At 31.1% G+C, this 19,835-nt stretch overlaps 1 protein-coding gene across 1 annotated transcript in view; it reads left to right on the plus strand.

Moving 5' to 3' along the window:
* LOC139482327 (uncharacterized) overlaps positions 1-18,948 on the plus strand; it is a 40,722-nt gene extending 21,774 nt beyond the window's left edge. The window contains exons 2-3 of the mRNA XM_071266153.1: positions 12,959-13,119; positions 17,406-18,948. Of these exons, the coding sequence (XP_071122254.1) occupies positions 12,959-13,119; positions 17,406-17,467 (223 nt within the window). The 3' untranslated portion in view covers positions 17,468-18,948. The remainder of the gene's footprint in view (positions 1-12,958; positions 13,120-17,405) is intronic.
* Positions 18,949-19,835: the final 887 nt, after the last annotated feature.

The following is a 19,835-nucleotide window of genomic DNA, read 5'->3' on the forward strand; positions in this document are numbered from 1 at the left end:
TCTTATATATTTTCAAAAATAGGCATATTGACATATATTTATTGATATGTAATTGATGTGTCTGTATGGAGAGACAAATACGTCAAACGTAAAATAACAAACATACCGAACTCCGCACAAATTTCAAAACGAAAAGTCCGTAATAAAATGGCGAAATCAAAAGATCAAAACCTCAAGTACAGCAGTCTGCACTTCTGTGTTGACATGAATTATCATTGTTATGAATTTAATTATAAATCAACTGTTAACAAAACTTTGAATTTTTGAAATACTAAGGCTTTTTTACCTCAGGAATAGATTATCTTAGCTGTTGGCAAAACGTTTGGGAATTTCTGGTCCTCAATGCTCTTCCACTTTGGACTTTTATGTCCTTCATAACTTTTTTTATTCGAGCGTCACTGATGAGTCTTTTGTCGGCGAAACGCGCGTCTGGCGTTATATATGTATAAATAATTTGTATAACATTCATTTTTTATCTTTTTGTGCTTTTTGTTTTAGCACTTTAACATTTGTTTTTTTATGTAATATCATTCGCGTTGTTATACTACAAATAGAGAAGGGAGCTGAAACAAGGTTAAAGTAGCCGCAAAATTGCTATTTGATCTTCTCTAAAACAAAAAATTTTAAAATGGAACTGCCGTACCTTTATCCTAAGTAACCACTTACATACTTCTTACAAAATGATACAATGTTAAAAAATATATATTTCCGAAAATTTTACATATCTTATATAATATTTTGAATTCGGTAGTTTACTGGTAGTTAAAAATGAAACATGGTTTTACGTTAATCCATTAAAATACCATTTACTAAAACACCACAGAGTAACAGAATTCAATACGCAAGTCGGAATACAAGTATCAAATACACTCATCATTTGTTACCAATAGTTGAAATAAGAATAAATATCAATATTTAATCAGCAGATATGAATCTTCACAGCCTTTCATGTTTATACAATAAAATGTCATGTACATAACAATAAATATGGTCTATTAATTGAAATTACAGAATGATATGTCATTCTGATATAAACATTCATATCAAAATGAATTGTGACAATCATGATGACACGAGGTTACACAATAAAGTGCACAAGTGAATAAAAGAAAAACTTGATCGAATTAGTGCTTTCATGATCCGAAATAAAAATTAAATGAAATTATAAGTATTGAATGCTTCTTTCAGTAATTTTATAGGGTTTTGAAAGGTTTTACCGCACATTTTTAGAATGAAGCTATTCCTAAAAAAAATGGATTTCGGTCAACGATTTAACACCTTAATTAATTTTAAAAGAAGCATTCAATTCTTAAATGAATGTTTGATTATATGAATATAAAGGATAATAGTTGTTTGTTTAAAAAAAAACCACTGTTTAAATGCGCATCAAAGGACATCCTAAGGAACTACAAATTTATTCACTTTTTTGTATATATAAACGCGAATATTGATTAAATATACAGGTTATGGTTGACTTTCTGATAATATTTAACATCTCACAGCAGTTTACTGTTGTTGCCTTTATTTGTTCACCCTATATTTTATTGATTTTGTATTAACAAGGGGTCACAGAACAAATGTATTCCGTCAGTATACTTTCACTTGAGTTATATATATCTTTTCATTTGGTTAAGCCATTTCAATTGATATTTTATAGTGTGCTTTTCTAAGTTGTGATGTTACACTAATGTTTCAGGTAAGGGTGAAGGTTGGTACCTATACAAACGTTTAAACCCCCAATGCATGTGTTTGCACATGTCCTAAGTTAGGGATCTTATGTTCGGTAGTTGTCGTGTGTTGATGTTGATGTTGATATAGATAAACCCGTTGGATTTCTCGTTCGAATGGTTTTACACGAGTATTTTTGGAGTCATTTATAGCTTGCTGTTCGGTGTGAGCCAAGGCTCCGTGTTGAAGACTTATTTGGTGTTTTTAAAATTTTCATTAGAATATGTGGTAATAAATATCGTAGCTTCCTTGATAATAGTTCATATTATCATTACATTAATACAAACAACAAAAGTGCAATCGGCATTTTACAAAATTATTGAACAATTTGATTAGAAATAAAAATGTTGCGCTTTTTATCGTATATAATATATATAGATAATTTAGCTGATCTGTAACAATAACATCTGCATGCCTTATATATCATGTACTGTAGTACGCCGCTAGATTAAAACTGACGAGAAAAGGTAACACACGGCCAGCAAAAGTTCTTTTTTTGAGAGCCCAGGTGGTCGTGTGGTCTAGCGGGACGGCTGCAGTGCAGGCGATTTGGTGTCACGATATCACAGTAGCATGGGTTCGAATCCCGGCGAGGGAAGAACCAAAAATTTACGAAAGCAAATTTACATATCTAACATTGTTGGGTTGATGTTTAGACGAGTTGTATATAATATATATATATATATATACAAATAAATATGAATATATGTGTGTGTGTGTGTGTGTGCGTGTGTTGATAATTGTGTGAATCTAGTGCTGTGTGAATATGTATGTGCTCTTATATGTGTGTCAACAAATGTTAATTAATTCTATCAGTACACCTTGGTCCGTTTTGGGGATCAAATGAGACTGTTTTTCGTAAATTAAATGACCAATGTAATAATATAAATATTCATTTACCTAGCATTCTGAGTTTTTTGTTTTTCCTCGATCCTAAGAGTGACTGTAAGTCTTTGATTTTACCTTATCTTTTTCTTCGGGTATACTTTTTCAGTCTCTAATCTTATTTTATCTTTTGAAGCACCTGGATTTACCCCCCGGGTGTTTGATAGGAGTCGTGCTACTCAGTCCACAGTTTTCTAGGTAGTCTTTGGTGTACTGTTCTTTGTCTTTTTCGTCGTTTTCGTCGGGTTTTTTCGCCTTGGTATTGTCAGTTTGGTTTCTGTTAATGAGTTTGAATACCTGTTTATAAGATTCTTTCGTCTCTCTTTGGTAAGTATATACATTTGAACTAGATAAATTAAATAAGAACTTGTTTGATTTGGTGAAGTTTATTTGAGCTTTATAACGAATATTTTCTATGCACTGCTACCAAAACTAAGAAAGAGCTGGATTACTATTGGTAATCTGGTTCCTTTTATACTTGATACGTTTATCGATGTTATTTCTGTCTTTGTTTTGCATGTACCCAGATTTATGTCAAATGTATTGTTAAGTTTAAAATATGATTTAACTTCAAGTCAGTGGCTTATAGTTTTCAAAGACCAACATAAATCGATTGACGAACCACAACATAAATACCAAATGCACTTTATATCTTTACTCGTTATCCATAGTTAATAATTTAAATTGATATCCATAGATTATCAATAAAAAGGAATCTTCACAGCCTTTGATGTTTTCATGTCATTCTCACGACAGTAAATGACTTCCTTTAATTGTAGATTGATATGACGCCATTTATTAAAGACAGAATACTTTAATCCGTTTTAGAAGTAACATTTTTTCAATACGGCTTATCTGAAAAATTCAGACCACGACCAACATCACCGAATTTATTGACCCAGCCTATTTGATTAAATAAATACTTGATAAAATTCCCTTTTTATGTAAAATTATGAAGTAAAGATAGCAGGACAATGAATCAAACAATAAATGTAGAATATTGAAACATGCATTGCAATCGCTTCGTCTGCCCCTAACCTCGGACAAGAATGCAATTTTCACTGACAGCATTATCAGACACCTTTAGAATAAAGCGAGTTAATTGGAGGGCAGAGAAAAGGAAATTAAATACTGTCATATTGATACATTGCAATGAATTTGAAAATCATGCATGAATAAACATATCTGGAGTCGTCTTCATATTATGTTCCGGGAGTGAATGTGTATGTTAAGAAGAGATCAAACCTGCTTATACAGCAGTGAGAATTCATGGCAAGCCATAACTCTACAGTGTTATGGAAACCCATAACCTTTCAATGTTTTGAGATACCAATACATTATCCTCTTTCATTTTACATGTACAGTAGAAGACGTAAACATAACCAAAACTAAAAGTATAAAGTCAGGGTCAAGTGTCAAATCTCACCATAGCTGCTCACCTGATGGATTAATGGTCTATTTCTCTTTCCTTCAAAAGTGTTCTAATTCTATAAGATTACATATTTTGGGCGTTCACAGCACAAATTAGTTCTATATATTAGTGGAACGTATTATTTTAGATAAACTGTAAAAGCTGTCACGTTTTGAAAGTTTCGTTTAATATTAAGATTTACCCATAAAGGTATTTACAAAAAAAATGTTATATACAAGTATATTGATATTCAGATGAGTAAAACATATTTTGGGGGGAGGGGAGAGCATTGATGTACTAATGCTATTTTTTTATTATTCAAAAATATATGGAAAAGGCAATGTTTAGCTACATTGTCAATATATCATGTTTTGATGTCCAAATATATTTTCAAAAGACATCATTCAAATGTTTTGGACAAATGGCTCTTGTAGCTTTTCAGTAGCCATGTCGAATCATTGCGGAAGTTTAATTCAACTTGTACGGATTTGATAACAAGTATTATTTGACAACTACTTATCTATGTATTATTTCATAACTGTTTTCTACCTAGGGAAACTGCAGCTTGTATGAGACAGATATGTGGTTTCTATATTCTTTATTCTGATATCAATCAACGTTATTGTAGTATCCACACCCTTTCGGATAAGCATAACTTTATTTTAGCCTCTCCTATGTTGACATTCATCATTTGATTATTTAAAACATTTGACCAGTTTCAAACCTCTCAAGTACTTTTCTACTGGGATTTCTTAATGAAGCAAAATAAGTTCACCACACGTTTATTTCGTTGACATTAGTTCCATAAAAAAAGTTATGACATCATTTGACACAACATTTATGTGCACTATTGTTCTGCACTACATGCAAATATATCAAATGATACAAGCTGTAACAATTGATAAATAGTATCAATAATTACTCCTTTTTAAACGTCACTTTTGTTGTATTAAGTAGAAATTAAATACGCTTCCATGCAAGCTCTTTGGGAAAGTACTGATTAGGTAACGTAAACAAATAGGTACTTTTAAGCAGACCTTACATTGTAAACTGATGCGTAAGTTAGATTTTCCTTTAAAGTAAATATATTGAGTTGTCCTAAGCGGTCTTCATTACAGTAAATGTAAACACTGTGTTGATTTTAAGAGACAGTTTGCCATAGTCACCTTTCAAAATCCGAGTGAAATATGGATGATTAATATGGACGATGAATATCAAGAAAAATATTTATTTTCACCCTCTATGTTACGTATAATATTTCGAATTTTTCTTTTACCTTATTTTTGTAATTTACAAATTTCAATTTGACTTATCCAATGAAATTCGTCTTTTTAATAAACGTAATATATATTTATCTTGACAAAGTCATCTAAATATTTTGCAATGTTTATTTATAGATTGAAATACAAAAAAAATACCAATGGCAGTTATGTATCATATCTTTATCTAAACTAATTTTCCTTTGAACTCTATCAAGTTACAATAAAAAAAAAACTACAACTAGAATCCGTACAGGAAAGCACTTTGTTCTATCAAAATGGTATCATAGATGACTTAACACAAGTGTTAGCAAAGTCACAATTAATACTGTATAAATAGCGTGTGTAGTCACTTAAGATGCCAAACGTTTCTGAACTACTTATGTAAAATGACACTGTGTAACAATTCTATATAATACAGGAAGACACAATATTGTACAATGCTAATGGTAGATTTAAATCTATTGTGCAGCCGTTCTCACACCCTTTGAAGTTCATTCGATTCCCTCAGTTTTTTTGTTTGCTTCCTTGATTTGTCTTCTAAACGATTTTGTTAACATCGGTAAACTACTGTTGCCTTAGTCATGTTAATATAGTCTAGCTTTAAATATCTTTTTTTTTAAATTTAAATATCAATAAGCGATTAACTGGTATTATTTAAAATTATTTATCTTCTGATGATGTTTACTTTTTCCATAGCAAACTTACATCGGCTTATCTTCAAACAATTAAACACAATTTGTATCCGCAACTTATCATGTATCACAAAGTATATTTAAATGAATCCTTATCAGATTTTTAAGGACCACTTTCAATCATTGCAGTCGGCATTTTCAGCTAGATGTCTGTTTTGGTTTTATAATTGTTGTGTCATTTGCATTTGATATATATTTTTTTGAACGCTTATGTGAAGTGCAATGTTTTCCCGAAATGCATGTTGCTTTTCATCTCATAAGATAGCTTATATTTTATTTATTTTTTAGCGCACGTCTGTTTGAAAATTTGCAACCTGTTTATACAGATTTTGAATTAGTTATCTTATTTTTAATTGAGTAATCCCATTCTAATTACCATGTTTTATTGTAGATTGTCTTTTATATGTCGGGCTTAATGACAATGTTTGCTAGACTTCTTTGTCCGATATATGAAAGATGAGTATATTCCGCATTGGTGATTCTTATTGAACTAACGTTATTAATATCTGCTGCATGCAAATTACATCTTACATGCTTACGATAGACTTACTTTGCAATGCAAACTTATTTTCAGACGTTTTTACTTTTATGTAAATATCACCTACACTATATATATAAGTTAGACTTGAAATCATTCATTGTATTGTTGTAACGATACAAAGGTATTCAAACGCATCTAAATTCATTCTTCATGAAATTGATTACAAATGGTTTTTAAACAGTACAAGTCATGTGTTATAGTAAGTTAATGCATACTTTTGTTTCCGAATCAAATTTCATTTTTCAAGTGAAATTGATGGTTATATGATTTTATTTCCCTATCAACAGTAAACACGGTAATTCATCAATACGAACATAAATTTCCAGGAAATAATTACCGATCAATTTCATGAACAATACTAACAACTGAAAAATGTCAAATCATGACAAAAGTATGAATTTATCAATGTTTATGTCATCGAGATTTCTGTTTGTACGTTTATATAAATTCCAATAGCCTTCATTTGATAATTTGTGAAAGGATTGCCTCCGAAATATAATAACATAAAAATATAAATAAAATGTACATAAAGATGGAAAATATTTTCATCCAGTTTGGAAACTATTCTACTTATCAAGTTTTGAAAGTATGCTATTTATCCAGTATGGAAAATATTCTATTTATCCAGTATGGAAAATATTCTATTTATCCAGTATGGAAAATATTGATCCAGTCTCAGACTGTAACTCATAAGTCGACTTATAATGACAGAACTTCGGAATACTCCATCCGAGACGGCCAGTCCGATTGAACCTTCCTTTCATACTATTGGCAGAACTTCGGAATACTCCATCCGAGACGGCCAGTCCGATTGAACCTTCCTTTCATACTATTGGCATGATACAAACATTCTCGCTGATGCGGTAGAAAAACATTGTATGTTGCCAATCCTATCCTGAATAACACTAAAGATTAAGTTATGTAGCTACGGATCAAACTCGCATGAACAGAAATTGAAAATAAAAGTTGAAAATAAGATATAATCCATACATATATATATTATCATATATACAACATTTATATCCATACCTCGATTTATTGTCTGTGATTGTAGATATTGTACCAAAAAGGCTATTACTACCTACTCATAAATCCCTTAAAGTTCTCTTTAACTAGTATTTTGTTATTATGATGTTACGGAAATTATTGAAAAAATGCATGTATTTATTTCACTGAACTTAGTCCTTTGTGCACGGTTTTTACATTGATAACCAATGGCAACATGAAGTGGCTAAGGTCACTACATACGGAAAAGCTGTCGAAAAATTGGAGGAAGGGAAGAAAATAGATAAAGAATTGTCTTTAACAATAAAGTTCATGTTCATTTTTTTAATAATAATACTTAGCCATTCATGTATATAAAACTTTTTGGGCTTATACGTCACCAATTTGACAATATTCGGAAGTAATACACTTTCATTGACTACACGTATATAAATACTTCAAAAATAATATCCATCTTTGGTAAAACAAGGGGATTCATTGAGTCCAACATTATTTAACCATTTTATTAATGATGAATCAAAGAGTTAGATAAAAGAAATTCAGATCCAGTTTCATTAGTTTCTTCAAATATTAACTCTCTTCTATTTGCAGATGATCTTCTTTTAATGATCTGAAACTAAAGAGGGATTACAAAATAGTTTAAACAATTTAAGTGCTTTTTGTGATAATTGGCAATTAAGTGTAAATGTAAATAAAACTAAAACTATGATTTTAAAGCAAAACTGTTTTAAAACAGCAAACTCAGTTGCAACATACAAAGATATTCCAATATCAGACACAAATGAGTATAAATTTTTAGGAATGTTGATTAAAAATAATGGGGGAAATCTTTCGGGATATATATACGATATTCCCGTGCTTGCATTTCCTATCATGATTTTCTTGATAGAAGTTTGCTGCGCACAAGGAAGCTATTAAACCAAGAGTTCCAAATGGTGAAGTTGAAATCATCCCTTCGTAAATTTTACGGACACCATCACGAGTTGGTTGACCGTTATGGAATAACCGTTTCACAAATGATATCGGATATGTTCCTTACGTCGTAACTACAATCCCCTTCCCTTTCATGAATATGACCTACCGAATTAGACTATTTACCGGATTTGTAATCACATAAGCAACACGACGGGTGCCACATGTGGAGCAGGATCTGCTTTCCCTTCCGGAGCACCTGAGATCACCCCTAGTTTTTGGTGGGGTTCGTGTTGTTTATTCTTTAGTTTTCTCTGTTGTGTCGTGTGTACTATTGTTTTTCTGTTTGTCTTTTTCATTTTTAGCCATGGCGTTGTCAGTTTGTTTTAGATTTATGAGTTTGACTGTCCCTTTGGTATCTTTCGTCCCTCTTTTAATAGTATTAGGTAGTTCTCTAGTACGAGCGAAATGGTGGGAAATGTGAAGTCATATATTGCAACAACTAGTTTTGTATATGCAAAAGCCACATCCACATTAGAGTTGAATTAGTGCTACCTTCACCGTGGAGAATTAAATGCATAATATATAAGCAAGCAATCAAGCGACAGTATAACATTGTTTAGGCGGAGATGAAGTTTATATTACAAACAGATATCCTGAACTCCTGAAGTAGTTGTCGGTAACACGAAAAGAGATGCATAAATATAGAAATAACTACTTCAAAATAAGAACAAAAGAGTCATTACTTAAGTAATATCTAAGGTTAATCAAAACAATGGCATGATGAAGACTTGAGTAGTCAACTTTCCACTACGTCATGAACCGGTATAATTTTGAGAGAAGATAAGTAATTACTGATTGAATTGGATATTTGAAGTTCTTTGTGTTCATTTGTCCGTTAAAAGGTTCCTTAGTAACCTTTGACTGGATTTTAATGAACCTCTAAAGAATCTTAAGTGCCAAATGTTTTTTTTTATCTAAATATAAGAAAAGATTGAAAGACACTGTTTTAAATGGCCCTGGTCTGAAATAAATTCATGTGAATTTGGTCTTGCTGTTAAACATTAAACACGTTCAACGAAAATATCATTTGTAAGAATTGTAAACATAAATAATTCATAGCGACAGAAGATATCACTAAAACACAAAATGCCACTTACAGCTAAGGATGCAACGCGTTCCTGTTGAGTAATTTGCAACTGATGACATGTTATACTATAATCAAACTACAATCTGTTAGGTACAATAATATTATATAGCTACGCATAAGAAAGGGTGGATTGAGACAGTTAGGTAAATGATTTCGTTCGCTACTTGAATTGAAACCTTCAAACATTTATTATGAATCGAATTTATATTAGAGAAAACAAGCCATTGTATGAGCAAAGAATCTTTTAACCTATGTTAAATTATACAGTATTTATCTAGACAGTATTGTCCTTAGCTGCGATGAATAATTCAAATAAAGAGACACCAACCTATAGAGTAAGTCAAATGAAGAAAAAGTACAGTAACAGGTTATTGTTATGATCATTATAATTATCATTATTATCATTATTATAAAAACACTATAATTTTGTACTCGGCAGTCTTCTCGTTGCCTCGAATATAAAAAAAAAATGGTTTTGTTATAATTATAAGATGGTTTTAGCTATTAACGATAATCTTTCAAGTGAAATATTCAACCATCAAGTGTACCGACTGTAGTAAAGACGTATATGTAATGAAACTGGGCGTTAGCATAATATTCCAGCGGAGGACCAAAAATGTCACATATGTAAAGAAAATGTAGCAGTAGAATTTCACTATCTTTTTTTTTTGGCAAAACTTGAAGGGATTTTTGGTCCTCAATGTTAATTATTTAGCCTTTTCAACATTTTTTTTTACGAGCGTCACTAATGAGTCTTTTGTAGACGATAAGCGCGTCTGGCGTAAATATAAAATTTCAATCCTAGTATCTATGATGCATCTACACACAATTATTTTCATTGTCTTTTTACTAAATATTATGGTATCTATTCAAATTATTTGAATACGACATAAAGCACCCGATTAAACACCTCGTCTTAGCAATAGGAACATTAAAAATCATATTGTTCCGGAGAAACGCTTACAGGCGCTGCATTAATCTTCAGCTAGGAAAGAACTTATAATGGAGTATTATTAATAGTCTCAATGTTTCCAATCACGAAAGACAAGCATAACTCTGACGTCATTTTCACAGACGCGTGAAGACGAGATAGTGCTCTTTTTATATTTTTAGATAATGACAATATTCCTTATAATCGTTATAAGTACACGTTTACATATGAAAGCCTAAAAGAAGAATTTGAATCCAACGATTTTTTCCTGCTACATGATCAATTATTCTGTGATATAGTATTTGTAAAAATTAAGAACGTGCAAGAACAAGGTAGTAATTATCAAGTACCATTGTATAACATAAAACATGTAGGATACAGTATTATTATTAACCAATCTAATTAAAATTAAATCTCTCACTCGCTCATTTTTTTAATGCTTGGTCGCTGCGTGGGAGCAAAAAATGAGCGAGTGAGAGATTTAATTTTAATTAGATTGATTATTAACAATACTATGCTAATAAAAAAAAAGTATATGTAGACAAGCTGTTGTTGAAAATAGCACATATTTTGAACAAAGTTTTAAAATAGAAGAAGAGCAAACTCACAAAGCCTTTTTCGGCTTTGTAAGTTAGATTTGACGTATCAAATCTTTATTTTAACTAGAAATTTTTACACAAGTTATATTTCTAAAGACTTTTCTTCAATCATTTTGGTATTCTTCTGAGCACAAAATGATATCCACATTTAGTCAGAACTTTTATTATTCAAAATGTATTCACTGTTAATACAATGGTTAACGGGCTTATGTCGGTAGTTGATAAATTAATATTAAGGAACCCTTATATACAAATGTAAGAAAAGGCAACAGTAGTATACTGGTGTTCAAAGATATATAAGATTTCCTTTCACAAAAACGATATAGTTGTACGGCTGTAGACTTCCAGCATAAGAATATACACTACAGAGACTAAAGATGTAATTTTGAAAATCCATGGTTTTGTGGAATACTACTGGACATTTGAAATTTATCTGCACTGAAGAGTGCACCGATAAAAAACAGAAATTTTATTCAAGACAGAAACATTAAATGAAAAAAAAGTAATAGACTTTTAATCAATAATGTGTATATCTATATTACCCTCTTAAGTAAATTTTAAGAAAAATGTAACGAAAATAAATGGTATCGTTTATCCACGTAAATTGCACTGTTTCAAATTCAGTGTCGATATGTTTGTTAAGATAGGCAGCGGCAAACGTTTTGAAAAAAATGTATTTTTGCTGTTTTGTGGAATTGTTTTTTTTTTATTGATTTCCGTTTTAACCCGTATCTGGACCTGCAGTTGATTGAAGATTACACATCTCCTTGTTTTTATATGATAACTTAATAGAATCTAAGCTACACCAATAAGCAACCAATCAAATCTCAAGAATAATTTCAAAAAGGGGAGTCTATCAACAGAAACTAATGGCTCTGCTACGTGATTAGTAATAACTATTTACATTCATTAATCGAACCTGCGTTATAGATAGTGAACGATTGCTAGATTTATGAATTGATAATTAAATTACATGTATGTTTCATAATAAGTAGGTTAATGTGTGATTGACTAATATCAAGCTCGCGTCATTCTGAAATCAACCTTCATTTCAAAATGAAATATATCTTTCGTGATATCTTTCAGCTTCCCCAATAAAGTGCACAGTTAAAAAAAAACTAAAAATTTTTTAGAGACATTTTGATTTTATTGACCTAGCCAAAAAAAGTATTTATAAGTATTGAATGCTTCTTTCGGTATATAGAGTTGTCAAAGTGTTGACCGTGCGCACATTTTTAGAATGAAGCGCTTCTGCACTTCATACAAAATGTGTTTCGTTCAACGCTTTTACACCCCAATAAATTTACAAAAAGAAGCATTTAATTCTTAAATCAAAATCAAAAAGGGATTTTGCATATAAATTCAAAAAATTCAAAATCAATATTTCTCATGTCAGAAATAAGTTATCTTACTATTTATTGCCTTTGTGCTGTTATGATTCTACAAATTTATCATAAAAGAATTTCCTGCGACAAAATCGAGAAATACATTAAGACATTAAGGGTCAGCTCTCTCGTGTTGAACTTTGGTACTGATGTCAGTGAAAGTTTTTTAAAGCGACTCTACGTTACTTTGAGGTTGTTAATTTATCTGGCATCAAACGTTCAATATAGCTCAATTAAACTGATTAAAATACTGAATAATGTTACAGCTGGATTTACTTATGTATTTCAGTATCGGCATTGGTTGATAAGACAGACTAGTCATGCGTAAGTCTGTATAATGTTGGGAGTTTAACTATTAAAATAATATAACTTCTCAGTAATCTATTCTGGATGTTTGAAAAAAAAACATGATACAATCACCAGACGAGTTTGAAATGATTTATTTCTTTCGTTTTAGGGGTAACATAGAACAACCTATAGAAACACCTAGTAAACGAGATTGTGCGGGATTTCCATGTATGTATACACATCTTTCAGCAAAAGCAGGAAGGGCATCGTTATATAGAAAATTGGCAAGACTTATAGACGACTGTATATCTGATTTAAACTGTAATCCAGGTTGGTATATATTTAAACCTATATGAAAATCATAGAAAATTAACACAATGTTTACATGCACATATCTTTTGTACCGAACTATTTGGAAATACGCGACGTAAGCAACATCACACACTCTTATACTAGTCATACTTCTACCAGTCAAAAGTTGAATTAGCATTTAACAAATTATCTAGAATCATCCAAATGACAAATTAAACTAACTAAAACTAAATTTACGTGTTTCGTATACCCTCTATGTCGTCTTGTCCAGCTACAATGTTTGAATAAACGAGAAAATGGCATATTGGAAAACAAAAAGTATGTAAGTCGTTTGGTTAGGCTAAAAGACAACGCCATTCCAGTTAAGACTTTATAGTTATATTCATTAATTGCGTTATGTGTGCTATAAATGTATATATATTTATAAGTTCAGTGAATCGCGCCTCTTACAAATATTTTAAATGCTATATTACAAAATGGAAAAACCTTGAAATTTGGAACACAACATAACGTTTTAACTTCAAGGTTTTTCCAGTTATTCAAATGAATTTCTAGGCACCTCCATGTATACACAAACTAACCTTGTTTTGAACGCCTCTACATGTGTTTAAGGCACCTAATGAACCATGTATAATAGATTTACGTCAGGGGTAACACCTAGATAGTATTGGTCTCTTAAATATTAATAGTTCCATTGTTCCTTTAACTGATTTAACGAGAAACTTATGCATCACTATACAAAAGTTGTAATATAATCTGATATCTTTAAATAAACTCAATAAAGATACCATGATTGAAGTTTGTGTAACCCAGTTGCACAAGCCGTCCATAAAAGGCTCATCGGTGAAACTCGAAATAGAATAAAATTAAAACCGCCAAATAAAGTACAAAGTTGAAGAGCATTGAAGGTTTTGAAAAAATAAAGGTAAGGTATCATTCCTGGAATACAATCCTTAGTATATGAATCATGCCCATATAAATGATAATTCCTGTCAATACTGAAGTACTTGGCTGTTTGTCTACTAAGACTGGTATCAAAGTGATAACCGTAACTGGGATTACGACTATCCCAATATGACGACGGTAGATATAGGTAAAATCTTTAAAGTCATTTTTCTCAAATGTAAAATATAAAATTGAGAATGGAAATGGGGAATGCGCCAAAGAGACAACAACCCGACGATAGAAAAAACAAAAGGCGGAAGGTCACCAACAGGTCTTCAATGTAGCGAGAACTTCCCGCACCCGGAGGCGTCCTTCAACTGGCCCCTAAACAAATATATACTAGTTCAGTGATAATGAACGCCATACTAATTTCCAAATTGTACACAAGAAATTAAAATTAAAATAATACAAGACTAACAAAGGCCAGAGGCTCCTGACTTGGGACAGGCGCAAAAATGCGGCGGGGTTAAACATGTTTGTGAGATCTCAATTCTCAAATGTAGCATGTTTTTTGTCAATAGTTACTCAGCTGAAAGGTTTTTCTATACCATATTTGAATCGTAACGGTGCACTGGAATTGTCTAAGTGCTTTGAAAATTGCCGTTGAAAAATGCAGGATGATACTCGTAACTCAGACAAAAGATAATCGTAATTATGGTATTACAAAATGAGAAGATAATCGTAACTGGATAGTGTTTTATTGATATTGACACTAAAAACGTTGATCTGATAGCACATGATGAAATCATGGTGATGAATAAATCACGTTTCAACATCTTATGACATTTCTTTTTGTGCATATATTATTAATAGTTCTAATGAAAACAGCTACATACTAATATATCATAAAAGTGGAAGGGTGAACAAGCTTCAAGAAATTTGGAAATGGGAAAAACACGAACTATGTTAAAATACAGAAAACTCCAAGAACTAGGAATGTCACAAAATATGGGAATGAGCGAAGAGGCAATTTCAAAGGAAGTTATGATATATGGCAATAATGGTCGGATGAAACGCATGTGTCACCCTACATCAGATTTGTGATTAAGACTGTTAAAAACATTGATTTATCCTGAATAAAAACATTGTAAATGTAGTAAATATTGTATTAAATCATTTATTGCAGGTGGCTATATGTGCTATTTCTGCCCCCGGGAAGCCACCGCTGATTCGGTTCTAGCCCATACCCTATTATGCCATAATGAAGTAGGAAAAACGTTTAGTATTCGCCATAGACAGTTGGGCGAGAAATTAGGAACTACAGTTTTGCACTTTTGGGATATGGGATATTGCTAATCCCCCTCCATTTTCTCCCCAAAAAAAACCTTAAACGCGGACATAATATTGAAACTTTGAAAGAAATTAAAAGATATAGTTACCACAATACCTGACTCGACAGCTGGTTCATTTTCAATAGCTTTAACAGGTACATGTATATATTAAAAGGTTATGCATAATGTTGTCAGTTATAAGGGCGTTTTACAATAAAAGTGTGAATTTCAGACCTAAAAACATGAAAAATCAACTTATCGAAATTTTTATTTCTAGAGTTATTTTGAAAACCTCTTTTATAGACCTGTTTGTAAATGAAAAGTGCAATCTTAAATACTCTTTAAAATTATATCATTTTCATAATGCATGAACTATTTTCAAATGCACATCTTATTGCATTTTAATGTCTCCTATAGACATTCCAGTTTGTTTTACTTTATAAACTAGAAAGATCTCATTTTTTTCTGAATTATAAAACCATTTTTTATCGATAAAGATTAGACAGTACTTCACATATGAACGTACAACTCATGTTACGTAGTGGACATTTTGATGAGTGTCGTAGTGGACAAAACCGTTTCGATCGTAGTGGACAAAAAGTTTCGTAGTTGACATCAACCCTATTCTATGTTGATAACATACTGAAAATTACACGAAACTAAACCTTGTTATTTGTTTTGCACGAATATAATTGAAAAAATACAAAATCGCCAATACTTGTGTCGTAGGTGACCGTTTTGTAGTAGACATATTTACATGCTTTATTTTTTCCCACAATCCCTATATTGCAATAGTAACAAGAATTATTCTATTCTTCAAAGCACATACTAAGCTGTACACTGATATTTTTTTCATAATTTTGAAACCAGATACTGAAGGAGATTTAACCCGTTTCGTAGTGGACATTAACAAAAATATCATTCTGGTCCTTTTGATGTGCTCTTCTTTTGCCAACAATTAAACTTCCGTTATAAAAGCATAACTTTTGTTAGATCCTTATGTTTATATCTCTTGCAAACATTGAGAATGAATGTTGAATAGGGCGTCTAGGGACATGCCATTTTGGTTTTTTTTTTAATCATTCAGGATTCAATATCTTATTAATCCCTCTAAAAATAGTATGTTTCTTTGCTTAAAAATTTTAAATCTAATTCCATGTACTGACTGCACAAAAAATCACTTGTAAAGATCAAACACATTTTTAAGGGGCTGGGACAAGAAATCACGGTTTTATTGAAAAACGCCCATAAATCGAGATATATAAGTAAATTTGTCTTGAATATTTACCTGTAATTTTCTTCATTTATTTTTATTTTCCGTTAATGTCATCAATTAACTGGACATTTGCATTTTAACACACAAAATACCATTAAAATGCTGAAAAACACATTTATTATTTTTCAGTAACTATTATTCGATAAAGAAAATTACGATTATTAAACAAGAAAAATTTCATAGAGTTACGATTATCACCACGAATTTTTCAACGGCAATTTTCAAAGCACTTAGACAATTCCAGTGCACCGTTAAGATTCAAATATGATGTAATGGTATAGAAAAACCTTGTAGCTGAGTAACTATTGACAAAAACATGCTACATTTGAGAAAATCGTCTGTTAATATTTTATCTATATCTGCCGTCGCCATATTGGGATAGTCGTAATTCCATTTACGGTTATCTCTTTAATACCAGTGACTAAGGAGTTGTCTACACCTGGAATATTTTTTTGTGGTTAATTGTAATACATGAGATTTACTTCTGTCTGACAAAACTCATATCATGCACTTACTCATGTTTTCGGGATTAGCATTAAATGTAGTATACAAAGGGTTTTTAATTATTCATTTCTTAGTTAGAAGCAGAATGTAATTATACTGAAAACTAAGTTTGCAAATCAGACAAGTACAGCTGACCGGGCTAATTTTTGCTTTCATGTTTATGTGATATTTGTTTTATTTGCCTATGAATATAACGTTAACATTTATCTATGGTGTGCGTATCCTTGTTATCATGTAGCACTTTTTTTTTTAAAGTGTCCCAATAATAAAACATGTATAGTTTAATACTTTTGACTTTGTATTTTCAGGAAGAAGGAAAAGATCTATAACCAGTGCTTTAGAATTACTGACAGTCAGCCAACAAAGTTAACAAGAAATTCACCGATAAGGCTCACATATCATTCTGTTGTTCAGTATTTGTTCAAATTTATGTATTCATTAAAGAATGGAAGGGTAATAATTTATGTAAATCAATACAGAATTTGATTTAATGCGGGTGAGAGAGTGTAGTAGATTTTTTATTAAGTCAGGTTATTATATAATTTGTTCACTGTTTAAACTGGCTAATATCTTTTCCTTTAATATTCGAACCGCATTCATATTAAATTCTTTAATATTCTTATCAATTTCATGATTTTTTTAGTTCTTTCGTTTTATAAAAAATAATAATATCTATCAAAAACTGTAAAGGATATTTCTGTAGTGTTCCTCTTTCATAGAATCATGATGGGAGTCATGTCCCCTGCCGGTGATGTTTTATTACATGGATGTATTGGTTAATAATATTTAATATAATTTTATCTATTTCATTGTTTTTCATTTAAGTTACATGCTTGATTATTTTGATTATAAATCTAGAAACGTTCTCTAATTTTACATGATGTCATATGCTTTCGAATTGAATTGAAATACTAAAATATTTGCCAATGGACTTTAAGAAACAAAAAGGAACGAATTGATAATTGAACAAACAATTTACAGATGCTTGAGAATATGACTAGTTTTAATGAGAGAAAAAAATATAGGAAACCCAACTCAAGTCTGGCTAGGAATGTCCTCTTATTTTTCTTTTCTTTTATGTTTGCAATTGGTTTTTGTTGGATTTTTGTTTTCAGGAGAGAGTTGATTAAAAAAAATGTTAAAAAATTCTGGTATTTTTTACTGTCTTAAATCCATTCATGATTTTATCTTGAATTATTCATGGAGTGTCAAATCCTGAAAGTGCACATCGAACAATGAAATAGTGGATTTTAGTGGTTTTTTTAATTGGCCTGCTTGTAAGTGGAATACGCCCATTGGTAGCTTTCGGCTGCTCATACTCTTTGGTCAGGTTGTTGACTCAATGACACATTCCCCAATTCCATTCTCAGTTTTATACTGAAAATTCTCCCCAAACGTTTATTTTTAATGAGATACGTATACATGCTTAACTGGAATAAAATTTGGAAAATAATGTCGGTTAAAGTTTTATTTTGTTCTACTAATGAAATATGTAAAACTGAGAAAGGAATTGGAGAATGTGTCAAAGCGACAACAACCCGACAATAGAGCAGAAAACAGACGAAGGCCACCTACATTGTAATAAATGTTGCCCTGAATGTGAAGTTTAAGCTTTCCTAGCGATATTTGATTTCATTTTTATTTATCATGTCTATTAGTGTATAAACATATATTACCGTTTTAAAGATAACGTTTAGTTTTATTAACATGTTCATTAAAGCTAGCAATAAATGGTTTGTCGAATGTCTTTCAAATACGTCTATTGCTTTTCTAACGCCTGTTAATTTTCCTATTCATTGATTTGTCTCAAACTAATGCCTTATTTTCCAATACACTGATGACTTTAAATGGTCTGTTTTTCTTTTCATTCATCTATATATATTAAGTATTAAAACTCCTATAGTTTAGAAGACGAACATTACATTGTCGTGTGTGCGTCCTTCTGTTAATAGTGCTTCCGATACGTGTTAAAGATATTTGACGGTAGTTGACCGAGAACTTGATACTACATTGATTTTAAACTTAATACACGTATGTATTGAATGTGTAAATTTTATTTTTTTTAATTTGGTATAGCTTTATCGTTACCAACAATTAATTGTTATTTAAAAAGGTGTTGTTTAAGCACATGAAAGATCGAAAAACAACTTTATCAGATAATTTCTATTTAGCAGTCACTGCCTCACCGTCATGCTATTGACATCTAGCCATTTTCTTACTTCCGACTAAACACAGGCTTAAAACGTAACGGAAGAAATGAATATATAGAATAAAAACTAAAGTACCAAAGTGTTGATATTATAAGAAACACGCACGTTCAAAACACAGAGAAAATGCAACATTTCAGACAATTGTATACCTAAAATAAATGATGTTAACGATATATGTCAGTATTTTCCCCCCACGAATATGTCAAGTAAGTCACTTAGGAGGCTATCTTATAAAAGATGGATCAAATCTGCATTTGGTAAGAAAATATATGAACATGCGTGTCTTGCATACACCATGATTGTGAATGATCAATTTGATTAATGACTGTTTGTTTAACATCCACTGACAATGAAAAGAAAAGAAAACTTTATATAAGGGTGCAGTGCTTACTTGGAATGTTTAAACCCAATAAATTGAAAGCCATGGATGAATAAATACACCATCAATAAATACAAGATATTGGCAAAATCATATTTACGTCGAGAAACTCTCATACCATACATTGTTTATATATTCCACTGAATAAT

The sequence above is a fragment of the Mytilus edulis genome, chromosome 7, assembly GCF_963676685.1.
Source record: "Mytilus edulis chromosome 7, xbMytEdul2.2, whole genome shotgun sequence".
NCBI lineage: Eukaryota > Metazoa > Mollusca > Bivalvia > Mytilida > Mytilidae > Mytilus > Mytilus edulis.